The sequence below is a fragment of the Myotis myotis genome, unplaced genomic scaffold, assembly GCF_014108235.1.
Source record: "Myotis myotis isolate mMyoMyo1 unplaced genomic scaffold, mMyoMyo1.p scaffold_m19_p_3, whole genome shotgun sequence".
Classification (NCBI taxonomy): Eukaryota; Metazoa; Chordata; class Mammalia; order Chiroptera; family Vespertilionidae; genus Myotis; species Myotis myotis.
Window position 1 is genome coordinate 163,053,888 of NW_023416335.1, and position 15,642 is coordinate 163,069,529.

At 41.8% G+C, this 15,642-nt stretch overlaps 1 protein-coding gene across 13 annotated transcripts in view; it reads left to right on the top strand.

The window, feature by feature from the left end:
• The window catches only part of SLC11A2 (solute carrier family 11 member 2), a 45,703-nt gene that overhangs the window by 26,163 nt on the left and 3,898 nt on the right, over positions 1–15,642 (top strand). For 7 of the 13 annotated variants that reach the window (XM_036296852.1, XM_036296858.1, XM_036296857.1 and 4 more), the window contains 6 exons: positions 433–552; positions 708–857; positions 1,356–1,429; positions 2,366–2,519; positions 4,082–4,135; positions 9,888–11,335. In XM_036296852.1, coding sequence (XP_036152745.1) covers positions 433–552; positions 708–857; positions 1,356–1,429; positions 2,366–2,519; positions 4,082–4,135; positions 9,888–9,965 — 630 coding nt within the window. In that variant the 3' untranslated portion in view covers positions 9,966–11,335. Of the gene's footprint in view, positions 1–432; positions 553–707; positions 858–1,355; positions 1,430–2,365; positions 2,524–4,081; positions 4,150–9,887; positions 11,336–13,870; positions 13,886–15,642 lie in introns of those variants that run through there. The other 6 variants (XR_004965698.1, XR_004965699.1, XR_004965700.1 and 3 more) reach the window with 6 other exon arrangements.

The following is a 15,642-nucleotide window of genomic DNA, read 5'->3' on the forward strand; positions in this document are numbered from 1 at the left end:
GGGCTCAGTCCCTTTTATATTGGTTACATTGTGAACCTCCAGGGGTAGAATATGTATGTATGTAGCATTTCCCAAATTTTTTTACCTTTCTTTTCACTCCTATTATCTTCTAAAATAGTGTGTTAAGCAGTATAATTTGGAAAATATAGCGTAGACTTTATTTTATTAATATTTCAGGTGTAGGTTGAGGATGAAGGCTTTAGGAGCTTGGAGAAGAGAAAGGACTAGGCTAAGGAAAGAAGGACCATCCAGCAACATTTCGGTTGAAAGCTTTAGAATGAACTGAGGACTGAGTTGAGCTTCTGGGACAGTGCCCTGCACAGCCCTTGGTTTAGGTGGGTGCAGAGGAAAGAGGAGAGACATGCTGTTTCGGGTATCGTCTAAGCAGTTCCCTAACACACACCTGCTTCTCCCCACCCTCCTCCCCCCCAGGGTATTGTGCTGGGATGTTACTTCGGGCCTGCTGCACTCTACATCTGGGCCGTGGGGATCCTGGCCGCAGGGCAGAGCTCCACCATGACAGGAACCTATTCTGGCCAGTTTGTCATGGAGGTAGGTGCTGCTTTGACTGGTATTCACTAGAGGAAGGGGAAATTGGCCTTTTGTTACTTATTAATCCCATGCTTTTAAGGTCTTCCTGAATCTCTCCAAAACTTTTTAGTTTCCTAAACTAAAAGACACTCATCCTGCCCTGTGCTTTCTTCCAGGGATTCCTGAACCTAAGATGGTCACGCTTTGCCCGAGTGATTCTGACCCGCTCTATTGCCATTATCCCGACTCTGCTTGTTGCTGTCTTCCAAGATGTAGAGCATCTGACCGGGATGAATGACTTCCTCAATGTTCTGCAGAGCTTACAGGTGAGGGAGCATTATGGGCTGCCCTAGGTACCAAGCCTAGTGTCTGGGGTTGGGGAAAATTTAGAGGAAGAGAGAGGCATGGTCTTGGTCTGCAGTAAATATATATGAAATCCCTGGCATCTAAAAGGTTTTTAGAAATGACTTGGTTTTTTTAAAGCCTGTTGAATGGGAATTATAAATTATAATTACATATAGGACACAAATTATTATTCATTAAGCCAAGAAAGTATTAAATGACATATTTAATACACTGCTAGGTCCTAAGCAGGCTAAGACAAGGCAGAAACAAGTATTTGTAAAGAACCTTATGATCATAATTGATGTTAATGACAGCTGTGCAGATTTCAACATAATGCTTGGCATTTGGGATGATAGGAATAATTTTTCATAGGGCAATTGAGGCAGGGTTTGTGTTTCCCTTTCACTAACAGTGCTACTCTCTGGGGTGACCCAGGGACCCCCAGCAGCCCCATCTGATCTTAGTTTTTTCTTTTCCAGCTTCCCTTTGCTCTCATACCCATCCTCACGTTTACGAGCTTGCGGCCAGTAATGAGTGACTTTGCCAATGGAATGTGAGTGTGCTCCTCTCAGTTCCCCAAAGCTGTGTGTGGGGAGGATATCTTCATTAAGGCCAGTCAAAAACGGAGTCATAGGGGCTGGAGGGGTGGTTGCTAGCACTGCCCCCTTAATCTTTAGCTTAGAAAAAGTGGAAGGGAGAGAGAGAGAAACCAATGTGAGAGTGTAACATCAATTGGCTGCCTCCCGCACGCCCCCTACTGGGGATTGAGCCTATAACCCAGGCATCTTTCAGTGCACAGGACGATGCCCAACCACCTGAGACACACCAGCCAGGGCTGAAGTGTTAAGCAACTTAATTCCATGCTAAATACCTGAATAAGAACGGTATAAGCTATTACCTTACATGCACATCTTTAACAGATATGAGAGTAGTTGAAATTACTTGTTGGATCTCTAGGGACACTCATGACTTGTTGCGTTTTTAGGGACTTGAATAATAGAGGTTATTTGATAGTATTTTTTCCTCTCTCTTTGTCTAATTTTGGCTTATTTAACCAAATCTGGGGTAATTATTTTTAGTTCTTTTTTTTAAAGAGTACATTTATTAAAGCTGGGGACAGTGAAACAAGGAAGGGCTTAGGATGGAAGAAGCAACAGGAGAGAACCTAGGCGGGGTGGGGTGGCCCTGACTCACTAGAAGTCAGAGAAAAGGGGGCCTTGGAGACAGGTGTAGGGGGTTTGTCTGGGAGGAGCTGCTGCTGCCCATTGCTCCCCTGGTTGCAAGTCTCTTGGGGTCCCTTAGAGTTAGGGGATGCACGCCTGAGGGGGAAGCTGAGAGGGGAAGGAAAGGCGTGGACATGCTCCCAGGAGGGGGAGCACACCTGTTTGAAATGCTTCTTACTCCTGCCCTGTCTGCCCCGCAAGATGCAGCGCCCTACTGTTGTGGACAGGTCGGGCTGTTCACAGTGACGGTGCTGATTCTTTTACAGAGGCTGGAAGGTTGCAGGCGGGATCTTGGTCTTTGTCATCTGCTCTATCAACATGTACTTTGTCGTGATTTATGTCCAGAGTCTTGGGCATATGGTTCTGTATGTGGTGGCTGCTGTGGTCAGTGTGGCTTATCTGAGCTTCGTGTTTTACTTGGTAAGTCCAGTTGGGAGGGGGCAGGGGCATAAGTTAGTCAGCAGTGTGGGGCTGACTAACATCCAGGAAGCACCCAAAGGAGCATCTAGCAATCTGTCTTCAGGTTATTGAGATAATTTACATGAAATTGTTAAGTCAGCTATGGTTAAACTGTACACACACACACACACACACACACACACACACTTTTTTGGTTAAACAGTATTTTTAACCATAAAATTTGGTTCCTAAGAGCTATCATCTTTCTATTCCTGTCACTTCTGCTTAGTTTCCATTCTTAATAATTCCTAACAGGAGAGTGTAGGAGCTAAACAAAGAGGCTCGGTCTGGAAAGCAGAGTGTGGAACAAAACGGGGCTGGAGACGGAGGCTGTGCGGTGTGGTTTCAGAGCTGTGGGGTGGATCATGTGGGTTCACAGCCCTGCTCAGCTCTGCTACTTATTAGCTGTCCAGTAAGGAAGTAAATAAAAAGTTTCATTCTCACATTGAATTATTTTAGAATTATTAAAAAGTGATGGTTATAAAACCACATAGAAAAGGAATGCAGAATTATGTGTACCCAGATAATAAAAATTTTTTCAAAATTCTAGAGTCAATTATATTAAAATGGTAATACTGATTTTAAGATGATGGGATTATGGATATATTTTTTCTATATTTTCCAAATCTCCTATAGCATTATGTATATTAATGAAAAATGACTATAGCAGCAACAACACATCCACCTCCCTCTTCTGTGCAGGTTTCTCTGAAACACAGGGGTTGAGGACCAGGGTCGGCAGAACTTGTGCCGTATCTGCTGGAGAGGATGGTTAGGACGGAGGCTGGAAACTCGTTGCTGATCTTGTAACAGTTAACCTAGTCCCCATGCTTGATTGAGAAAAATCACTTTAGTGAATGTTGAAAAACGATGTCCTGAATTGATACATCCCTTTCTTTTGCTCTCAGTAAACTTTAGGCACACTAAAATCATGCTGACCCTATATATTATAGGGACCTACTCTGAGGAAATCCAAGTAACTGAATATGTCCTTGGCAGGAATGGTTTTTAAAATTTGCTGTAGAAGGTAAGGGAAGCCTTCCTTCATGCAGGTCATGAAGGTGCCTCGGTGTCCTCAGGCAGCCGAGACTCTTGAGATTCTGAGGACTGTTTTTAAGGCTAGAATGGGTTACTGCTGTTTAGCTCCAAACATACACTTCATAGAGCAGTTTCAGAGACTATTCAGTTGTATTAGTCTGTCATCATGCCCCTCCTCATGAAGAAAAGTGGTCTTTAGGGAACTCCAAGTCCAATAAAAGAAACGAACTGCAGGCACCCAGCAGTAGGAGCAGAGGGAGCTCAGCATTGTCACTCGTATGGAAAAACCTGGCCGAAGAAGGAGATTCCAGGATGTTTTGAAGGGGTTGTGGGGTTTGGAGAATGACTTGGTGATAGAAGACAGGCAAATGGATGTTTACAGAAGAGAGCAGGTTTGCATCTGAGGAGCCCAGTTTTGAGCAGTCACGGTGGGCAAGAGGTCTCTCCAGAGAGGTTGGTGAATGCGGCTCTGTTTTCTCTTTCAGATTTGGCAATGTATGATTGCTTTGGGCATGTCCTGCCTGGATTGTGGGCGCACGGTAAGCACCTCTAAAGTCCTGACTGAAGAAGCCACCGATGACTATACTAAGTAGACACTGGGTCAGTCGGTCTGATCCAGGTAGCCATCAGAGCCAGTGTGTTTCTATGGTTTACTGTGTGAACATAGCCAGAAGTATGTGCTGTTGCACAGACTGCGTTTAGGATTCCCCCGTTCGTTGTGAAAGACTCACATATGTATGAAAGATGGATATTTTTCTTCCTGACCTCCTAACCTGGGAACTGGGTCTTTGAAAAGCTGACTATTTGCTGCTGTCATTTTAACACTAACTCTTGAGCTGCTGAAGAGCCAGCTTATTTTATCCTTTGAGAGATAAATCTCTATGCATGATTCTTAACTAGGCTGTATGTTAAAAAGAACTGGAAAATGCAGTACATTTCATAACAAAAGTACACAATGGGTATGCAGATTTGTTTATTAAAAGATAATGGATTTTAAAAGGCTGAGAAATACTTATGCATACCCTTTCAATTATTTTAATTATAAAAAGTAAAATCTCAACTAGAGTGGTTTTATCCATATTAAATGTAGAATTGTGAGACCGCCACCTTTATCAGGTTTAGAATTCTTTCAGTTTATTTCTACTTTAAATTTCTCAGTGGAAGTTAAGAGGGGTAAAAAACATAAAGGTGATAAATGGACAAATAGCAAAACTCACCTGTAGGTGGTGGTTACTAATCACCTTGAAAATCACTTAGAAGATTTTCCTCAGAGATTGAACACTTACCAGGATTTTCTGGGGAGTCCTGACTTGAATCACTTTTATGTTAATACACAGCTTTCTTGACACTTACTTTCAAGCACATTTAGTGTAAAACCTTCACCTCCTCCTCCAGGGGGGTGGTGATGGAGAAAGACGGTAGCATTTATAAACTGAAGTTCTCATGAGGCTTTGGGGTAAGGAGAAAAGACTTGAAAGGAGAAGAAGCACCATCTGTGTATTCCTGAGAGCCACCTCCTGCCAGCACCATCACGTTTTCCTGAAGTGCCCAGGACGGCTTGCAAGGCAGCCTCGGAGCTGTGGACCTAAGCGATGCAAAGCTCTCTCTCAGCAAGTCAGTAGGGTATCACTGTGGTTGCGAAGTTCTCTCTTCAGCCACTCCCTCAGAGGGAAAACTTTTTGAGACCAGATGGTGGCGCTCTGGAGTCAGAGGAAATGGGTCCCTTCAGCATGAAGCTGCTGCTCGTCAGCCACTTGTGACATTTTTACCCATGGAGGCCGAGACTGTGTGATTACCTCAAATCAGTCACATTTGTGTGACGCAGATAAACCATCAAGTCGCTTATAGCTGTTGGCGTGGTGAGGACAGTAATGGGAATGGCACCGAAGGACTTCTTATTTGGGAGGTGGGGGGCTTTCCTTCTGGAGATACAGTGGATTGATGTTCTCTGTTCACTTGAACACTAACAGCGTTACTGCTGATATTTTGCACACAGTCAGAAGTGCAGACTGGATAGATTGTCTTTTATAAGTCACTAAGGGTAAACTACTGTTTCACTGACCATACCTTTATCTTAGCTGCTCAAGTAGTAGAGCACAGTATCCTGAAAGACAAATTTCCCTAAATGTTCCTCCTCATATCCATCCTGTTCCTCTGAGAAGATATCGAAGAATGACACCTTAAGCTGCAGTAGGTCTGGCTATAGTAGGTGAGGGCCAAATTGATGAAAAAGTTCTTTGTAAAGATGGTACAGAAACATTTACCTTTGCCCTGAATCTGGGTGGGCCCAGTCAGTCTCAGATTCACAAATATTTAGAAGTCCAGGTAAAAATTGGCAGTTTTCTTTTAAACATTGTATTTATAACTTGCAATGATGGAAAATTTCTTCCCAATTAAATGGTACTTTATGATACATGTATGGAATATGTCACGGTGTTAAAAACTCCCATGCTGTGTTCCATCTGACCCTCTCAGATAGCGTGCTTCACCAGCACTCCGGCTGCAGTGCACGGTGTGCAGACCTTTCATGCTTTCTAGTGCCAGCACATGCATTGTCTTGGCAGCGTCTCTGTGTGGAATGTTTAGGGCAGTGGTTGGCAAACTCATTAGTCAACAGAGCCAAATATCAACAGTACTTCTTCAAAATAGACTTGCCCAGGCCAAAAACCGACTTCTGCGCATGGGCCAGGAAGTTTCAATCGCACTGTACGTGCGAGCCTGCACGTGGTATTTTGTGGAAGAGCCACACTCACGGCTCGAGCCACAGTTTGCTGACCACTGGTTTAGGATATACAGTTGTACTTTATGTCAGTCAGTCCGTGTTCTCCATAAATGTGTCATGAAATGACTGTGCTGCTCCAGCCTGCGAGGAATCAGCAGGGACGAGGCAGAGCTGTAGTGTGGCTCCTGAGAGGCTGTGCTAGTGCTGTTAGGAGTGGTTACAACTGAGCTTTCAGTGACCATTTAACAATATGTAAACTTGGTTTGTAATTAAAAACATTTTTCTTTTTTCAATTTGGTTTCCTGGGTATTTTTTTAACCTTAAAAATACTTTATTAATAAAGATCTCGAGAACTTTGAAATATCGAAACTTCATCCACCACCTGGAACGACATATTAAGCCCACTCTGTTCTTATTCTCTCTTTAAAAGGGAAAGAGAAATAAATACTAGTAGGTTAATCCTTAGACTTGATGAATTGCAGACACCAAACACAAATTTCTGTTTACCCACTTACTCAAATATTTTTGCTATTGCTAAAGGTCACATCATTACCATCCTATATAATAAAAGGCTAATATGCAAATCGACCAAACAGTGGAACTACCTGTCGCTATGATGCGTACTGACCACCAGGGGGCAGATGCTCAACACAGGAGCTGCCCCCTCGTGGTCAGTGCACTCCCATAGGGGGAGTGCTGCTTAGCCAGAAGCCAGGGTCACGGCTGGTGAGTGCAGTGGTGGCGGCGGGAGTCTCTCCCATCTCCGCAGCAGCACCAAGGATGTCTGACTGACGGCTCCTGGACTGTGAGAATGCATAGGCCAGGCTGAGGGACCCCCTCTCCCCCAGTGCACGATTTTCATGCACCGGGCCTCTAGTATTTAAATAATAAGAAACTTGTTATTCTGCCTTTCTCTGCTCTAAACTGAACATTTTTCTAACTGTAGGCTTGTTTCGCTATTGAAATAGGCATTTATATTCTGTATATGCTTCCAATAAAAAGTAGGAGTATTTGAAAAGAGAAACTAAAATTATCTTAAAAAAATGAGTGAGCCTGGCCAGTGTGGCTCAGTGGTTGAGCACTGACCCAAGAACCAAGAGGTCACTGGTTCGATTCCTAGTCGGGGCACATGCCTCGGTTTTGGGCTCAATTCCCAGTAAGGGGTGTGGAGGTGGCAGCTGATCCATCATGTTTCTCTTTTGATGTTTCTATCTCTATCCCTCTCCCTTGCAAAAATAAAAAATAAAATCAATAAAAACATTAAAAATAAAAGAGTGAGCATTTTGGCAGCCCCAATATAAATGGGAATATTGGCCACATTTAGTGAAAATAAAAACAAGTTCTGGCCCAGCGAACTACCTGTCCTGTCACCAGATGCATGATGGGAAAATCTAAGTCAGCATTTCATTTGTCCCAAGAGGGTCACCAGAACTTCATTTTCCCTTTTTCTGTTGCAAGCTTTCTGAGTCTTACAAGAGCTAAACACTTAGGTTATGCTGTAGAAGTAATCTGGGAGTTTTGTTCTCTCTGTTGTCCTACCTCATTTAGCTCTCTTCTTAATTTGGGTTTATTTTCAGAACTAAAATAGGATGCATAACAATCTGAAGATCCTCAGTTGACCCAAGAACCTTTAACATTGCCCTCTAGAACTCTCTGCTCCTTCATTGGGTAGGACTGTAAATCAGAATGTGTCAGCCTCTCTTGACATCTTAGCTTCTGAATGTTTAAAGCCGCTAACACATTACTATGAGCTAATCCTGGTCTAAGCACTCATAATCTCATTTAATTCGTATAACAAGAGGATAACTTCTATATAGATGAGTCAACTGAAAGGCAAAAAATAACTTCCCCAAGTTATAATTGCTAAAGGGCAATTGGCATTTGAACTTGAATGGCTTAACTACAGGGCCTACATTATCATTACCAAACCATCCCACGTAATATGCAGTACACCCTTCAGGTGAGTTTAAGACACCAAGTTTTCGTGGTTAAAAGCACCAGAAACATCAACACATGGAAGCATTTGCTTGATACTCTGATTAGTATTAAAATATGTTTTAGCTCAGAAGTTGCCAACTGGTAGGCTAATTTTGTTTGGCCTGCGCTAAGTTAAAAAAAAAAAAGTAATGTTTTTGGCAGGTGTAGAAAATGGGCAGGCCCTCTATGATCCGACCCCAGCAGTAGCTAAGAACTAATAGTAAGTTTACTCATTTGCATTACTTCTCTGCCCCTGAGAGGATATTTCAGACAATGTGCCATTTAGCCCCATTTCTGAACGTTGCAGAGCAATAGGACAGACTTATCCAGTGAAGTTCTGTACGTGATACACTCTGGGATCATAGGACTCATAATGCAATCCTTGCTTACTGCATAGGAGGCCCGCCACCTTAGCTCATTTGAGAATAGGGTGCAGTGAATTGTCAATATATCTGGCAATCAATGGCTCTTGATTAGGAAACCCTGAGATGTAAAGCCCTAAAGTGAATAAACGAGCTATCCCTGAAGAGCTGCTTTTCTGCCCCAAGGCCAGTGTGCCTCTATTTCCTAGCCCATTAATTGAGACGAGTTTTATCTTGGGCTCCATTTGGGCTCCTCTCTAGGCAGTCACCACAAGCCTGTGAGGTATACAGGGCAATCTGTAACGTGTTAAAAGAAATTATGCTTATTGAACACTAACATGAGAGGCATATTATGTACTTGGAATTTGCAAAGATAGGATTTATTTCCATTTTACAAATAAGTGGGATAAGGCTCCGAAAGGCTACCTGACTTGCGCAAGGTCACGGGAAGTGGCAGAGTTGGAGCTTGAACCCAACTCCAGTGCCTTTCCAACTGTAACAGGAATGTTTTCTTCCTGCGGATTTACAGTCTGCATTCTGCATTCATTCACGGGCTGCCAGTGCCAAGGGGCAAGAACATTTCCAAGGCCCTGAGCAATGACAGTGGGGCTAAAAGGAGACAGTGATTACCCAGCAGTGTATGGAGAAGAGAGAAAACAAGTTAATGCAGCATCACAGATCCCAACACAAACCACCTGGATTCAGGTCTCCAGGAGAAGGGTCTGCCATGTGTTCTGAAAGCAGCGAAGTGATTCTGATTCAGACTGACAAACAGTTTGGAACCATAGGTCATTTCCCTCTCTCTTAGCCGTTTTGTGTGTTTTGTTTTTTAATGAAAGACTTTGCTTGGGTGCCAAAGGGTAATGGGGCTTCGGATTTAAACCACTTGAAAACTGATTTCTGACACACAGTACTAAAATAGAAAAGCAGCCAGTGTATTTGCCCTTAATATCCTGATCAAAAGCACCCATCCTTAGGCAAAGTATGTTACAAGTGCAAACTGTGCCAAGGACATTTGGCACTATCGCAATCCTTAACTATTTCAGCTCCTAGCTATTTTTTTTTTAATACTATAAACTATGTGTCGGTAAGCCATTTCTTTTCTGAAATAAAAACGTAGCAGTACTGAAAAAAAAGGCCTATATCGATATGCTATTTATAGATACTTAAGTGCCAGTTTTAATATTTAAATATAAGTCAGTCTAACCCTTTCCATCTTTTTGTCCTTAGTACCACGTGGGATTGACAGTTCAGCCTGAACTCTACCTTCTGAACACAGTGGATGCCGACTCACTTGTGTCTAGATGACTGACAGCCTGCGAAGACTGTATAAGAACCATTTTCTCGTAGTCCAAGTGCCCCTTAACATATCTCTGTTAGTTCAGAGGTGAGTTTTGTTCAAATGTTTTGAACAAAATGCAAAGATTTCCTCATGGGAAGACTGTTAAAAGCTGACAGCTGTTAAGTGTAGGTCAGAGACCCACCCACCTCACAACAGTCCTACAACAGCCGGGAGTTAATTGATGGGCCTGTGATGGCCACACACCCCTATGGGCTTGTGTCTTAACTCCTGGAATTTAAGAAAAAAAAAAAGTGTATGTATTTAAGTGGACCTGAACATAACAGTTTGGGTAGAGTTTAAAGGTTATAAAATAGATTTTTTGTATTTTTTAAAAAATACACTGTTCAGACAAATCAGATATCTGTTTTATCTGGATCACAAGTGAGAAAGGAAAGGGAGTAACACTCTTTTTCAGAATGAACTGGTCCAAATGACTTACCTTTTAAAGTGGTGCTTGACTGTAGCCAGTTAAATTTCATTTCAGTTTTAATCAACCAGACCCTTAGTAACTAATGGTACTAGCACATCATTTCTAAAGAAAATATTTCTGACATTTGGCAATCATATTTAATCCTAATTATCAGTATGCTTTATTATTTTCTTGTTGCTTTTCTTGAATTTTTTTTCAGAAGTATGATGGTATTTTCCAAAGAGCTTAATACCTAGTAACAAGATCCAGAAACCATACTTTTAAAAAAAATTGATTTGAGAGAGAGAAAAACATCGATCGGTTGCCTTTGCACCCACCCCAACTGGGGATTGAACCTGCAACCTGGGTATGTGCCCTGACTGGAAATCGAACCCACTACCTCTTGGTCTACAGGACAATGCTCCAATCAACTGAACCACACTGGCCAGGGCCAGAAACTATACTTTAACCAATGATCATTTTTCCATGCTGCATTATGTAATGCAGCCCATTCTAACATTCAAGGTTTAGGTATAAAAATAAGAACCTACTATTTAACTTTGCAAGTCCCAACAAGATAATGGAGGTATTCGTTTTCTTTCTAAAATTTGTATAGTCCCACCATGTCTTTTCTTCCCACTTTTCCCATTAACAGTCCAACATCATTTCTAGGTCCAAAGCTTATTTCCAGGAGTGGCTTATATTTCTAATGTTGAATCTCCTAGGGAATGCTAAGCATTTTATTTCAATATATTTATACCAAGTAGTAATATTAGATTAGAACTAGACTGGCACTTGGAAGATTAGTCCACATGTCAACATACTGCCGGCCCATGTGTGGCTTACAGATTTTTTGACCCCTCTTCCTAACCAGGATTGTTTTCCTTAAAATTTTTATAATAAAAGTGTAATATTTAAAAATGGAAAGTTTTTGCATGATTATCTGTAAAATTGGAAGATTTTCAACACTGGGCTCACATTCCTGCCTGGGAGTGCAGTTGGCTGGGTCTGAATGGCAGCTATTCATATATATATGTTTTTATCGACTTTAGTGAGAGAGAGGGAGAGGGAAGGAGGGAGAGAGAGGAAGAAACATCTATCGGCTGCCTCCTGCATGACCCCTACTGGGGATCAAATGGGCAACATTTAAAAAATATATTTTTATTCATTTCAGAGAGGAAGGTAGGGGGAGAGAGAAAAATCAATAATGAGAGAGAATCATTAATAGGCTGCCTCCTGCATGCCCCACACTGGGGATTGAGCCCACAACCCAGGCATGTGGCCAGACCGGGAATCGAACTGTGACCTCCTGGTTCATAGGTCGATGCTCAACCACTGAGCAACACTGGCTGGGGAAAACTGGCAACATTTTTTTTTATATTTTATTGATTTTTTACAGAGAGGAAGGGAGAGGGATAGAGAGTTAGAAACATTGATGAGAGAGAAACCGATCAGCCGCCTCCTGCACATTCCCCACTGGGGATGTGCCCTCAACCAAGGTACATGCCCTTGACCGGAATCGAACCTGGGACCCTTGAGTCCGCAGGCCGACGCTCTATCCACTGAGCCAAACCAGTTAGGGCATGGCAACATTTTTGAAGCATGAGACGACATTCAACTGAGCCAGGGCACAGCTATCCATATTTTATTTTTTGTTAATCCTCACCTGAGGATATATTTTCCATTGATTTTTAGAGAGAGTGGAAGGGAAGGAAAGAGGGAGGAAGAGAGAGAGAGAGAGAGAGAGAGAGAGACATTGATTGGTTGCCTCCCACATATACCCAACTGTGTCTGGGGATCGAACCTGCAAGCCCAGGTACACCCCCTTGACTGGGAATCAAATCCGAGACAACTCCGTGTGCTAGCCAGTACTCTAACCACTGCGAACACCGGCCATGAGGGCTATTCATTTTAATGGGATATACCCCTTCCATTTTAATGGATACACCCCTTCACTCATTTCCTTCCAGCCCCAAAGGCATTGAGTTTGTAAACCCTGCAGCCTTTGTGTGACTTTGAGCATCATTTTCTTCCTTCAATATAAAAGTTAAATTTCTGACTTCTTATTTTAAAACTTAGTACCTTTCAATAAGACTTTTAAAAAATCTGAATAATTGCCTATCTTCATTTATAGTGATTTGGCCATCTAAGATGGTATTTTAAAATCCCCTCATTTCTACTTCAGGGGCCCTTACAACTTCTGATAAGAGCAGCAGCCTTGTAACCCAAGTTAAAGTTCTTCCAATTTTAAAAATGAAACTGAATTAATATCAATTAGCAACTTTCACTTTAAAAATAGACTTTTAAAATGAGTTTCACTGTTTTGGTTTCTTTATGCACAGATAGCAATTCAAAACAATTGGTTGCATTTTCTTTCCTCCTTGGACAATTTCATTTCCCAGTAGAAACATTCCAAGAGGATGTTTGGGAAAAGAAAAGAAAAGAAAAGCCAAAAAAAATTTTTTTTGTTGTTTTGCAACTCATAAAACGATGAGGTGGTTGGTTAAACAGAGATTATATACTTGGAGGGTTTCTGTAGCTCTTCTTCATTCTTTAACTGTATATTACTGGGAACAGACTGGAGTTCATAAAAACTTATAAAAGTTACCCTTCAGGTCCTATGACTCCTGTAATTAGAAAATTTGATAATAAAGCAAGCGGAATCATGTTAAAACCAGTTGAAGAGATTGATGTCTAAAGGGTGAGTCTTGGGTAAACATTTTTGCTAAGTTAAGAACATTTAACCATTCTCTAGTTTATGATTTAAAAATCTGGATTTCTATATTATGTGCGTATACAGATAATATATTTAATTGGAAGAATAGCCTATGTATACACTCACTCAATCCCTGGGGTTTAAGTCAGTTTGTAAAATGATGCTCTGGCATTGTATGCCCAGAATGTCAAAAAAATGCAATTAAATACAGTAGGTCCTCGGGTTAGGGCGGAGATCCGTTCCTGCGGCGCCACATAACTCGATTTTCGCCGTAAGTCGGAACCCACCCGCATGAGCACCTACGTCACTCACTGTGTATAACACATTCCTGCTGTGCATGTGTCATGGAGCACGTACACAGCAGTAAAAAAAATTTTAAAGAAATATAACAATTCCTGACCTTTACTTGTGGTAAATAAATAATAAAAAAATAAAGCACATATGTACATACATTGAAATGGCGGGACTTTTTTTTAAATAAGTAAATGGGAGATGGTGACGTAACCACGAAAGAACGTACGTCGAGTCCAGTGTAACCCGGGGCCTGTCTGTAGTTGCTACAGAGCAGCTGCCGCTCCATAACTGTGTGTCACTTAATACAAAAGGCATTCATAAGTGAGGCATTCAGGCTTCCAGTAGCCAATGAAAATACCCTTCTCAACTGTAAATATTATGACGTTAAGCCACCAAAGTTTTGCCCCAGAAGTATTGTGCAAATTCAGGTGCTGTATATTATCTATTCATAGGGTCTTCCTGCACTGGCCCTCCCTCTTTACCCAAGCTTATGTGGTAAATCAGAATCCTGCATACTTTTCTCCATGTGTGATAACATCATTGGTGAGTTCTCATGCATGGCTACTCTAATAAATAAATACTTTGCATTGCTTTTTTCAAGCAATAAATATATTACTTTAATTCTCTCAGTAAGATTAATTTTGGAACCTTCTGGGTTTTGTGGGGGAAAAAACATTTCTAATTAAAACACTTCAGTTCATCTTTTTTTTAATATAAATATACTTTTATTAATTTCAGAGAGGAAGGGAGAGGGAGAAAGAGATAGAAACCTCAATGATGAGAGAGAATCATTGATTGGCTGCCTCCTGCACACCCCCCACTGGGGATCGAGCCCACAACCCAGGCATATGCCTGGACTGGGAATCAAACCGTGACCTCCTGGTTCATAGGTTGCTCAACCACTGAGCCATGCCCACTGAGCTAATCTATTTTTAATGCTGAGTATTTATTGAGAGAGTGGAATCTTTCCAGTAGCCTTATCTTTTCATTGTGCAATCAACATGAAGAGTAACCTTTCTTTTTTTTTTTTTTTTAAAAACATATTTTATTGATTTTTTTACAGAGAGGAAGGGAGAGGGATAGAGAGTTAGCAACATCGATGAGAGAGAAACATCGACCAGCCGCCTCCTGCACACCTCCTACTGGGGATGTGCCCGCAACCGAGGTACATGCCCTTGACCGGAATCGAACCTGGGACCCTTCAGTCCTCAGGCAGACGCTCTATCCACTAAGCCAAACCGGTTTGGCAAGTAACCTTTCTTAAAAGAGGGTCTTTGCAGCATGGCATTCTGTGCCAGCTATCTTCAAATTTCCTGACCTTCATGGAACATATTAGATGTAGTTGCTGGAATATTTTCTTCAATGGAATAAAGTAGTTGAATTCTTTCCTTGCCTGTTTTCCAATGAGGACAGTGTTGACCAAAATGTGTATTTGTTGGTGGCACTAAAAGAGCTTCATGATAGATACAAATGACAACTTTTAAAATAATTACTTGTGCCAATGGAGAAAAGTGTATATAATACACAGAACAGTGGGCTAATACCTAGAATGCAGACATATTTTCAGATATCTCTACATTTCACTTCCTCAAATACTAGACTTCACCTTCCTGTCAAAATAACCCTCCAGTACAGGAAACAGCAAGGAAGAGGAAATCACTACAAAGAATGTCTTACGTTCTGTTTTTCTTTTTTTAAATATATTTTTATTGATTTCAGAGAGGAAGGGAGAGGGAGAGAGATAGAAACATCAATGATGAGAGGATCATTAATTGGTTGCCTCGTGCTTGCCCCCTATTGGGGATCGAGCCCACAACCTGGGCATGTGACCTTCACCAGAATCGAACCTGAGACCCGTCAGTCCGGAGGTCGACGCTCTATCCACTACCAAACCAGCTAGGGCCTTTAGCAAAATATTTTTTTATTGATTTCAGGGAAGAAGGAAGAGGGAGAGAAAGAGAGAGAGAAACATCAATGATGAGAGAGAATCATTGATCAGCTGCCTCCTGCATGCCCCCTACTGGAGATCAAGCCTGCAATTCTGGCATGTGCCCTTGACGGGGAATCCAACCATGACCTCCTGGTTCATAGGTGATGCTCAACCACTAAGCAACGCCGGCCGGGGTTACAGTGCATTCTTGATTTTATTTCAGTGAATCTCTTTTTTTAAAAAAAATATTTTTATTGGTTTTAAGAGAGGGAGGGAGAGGGAGAGAGAGATAAA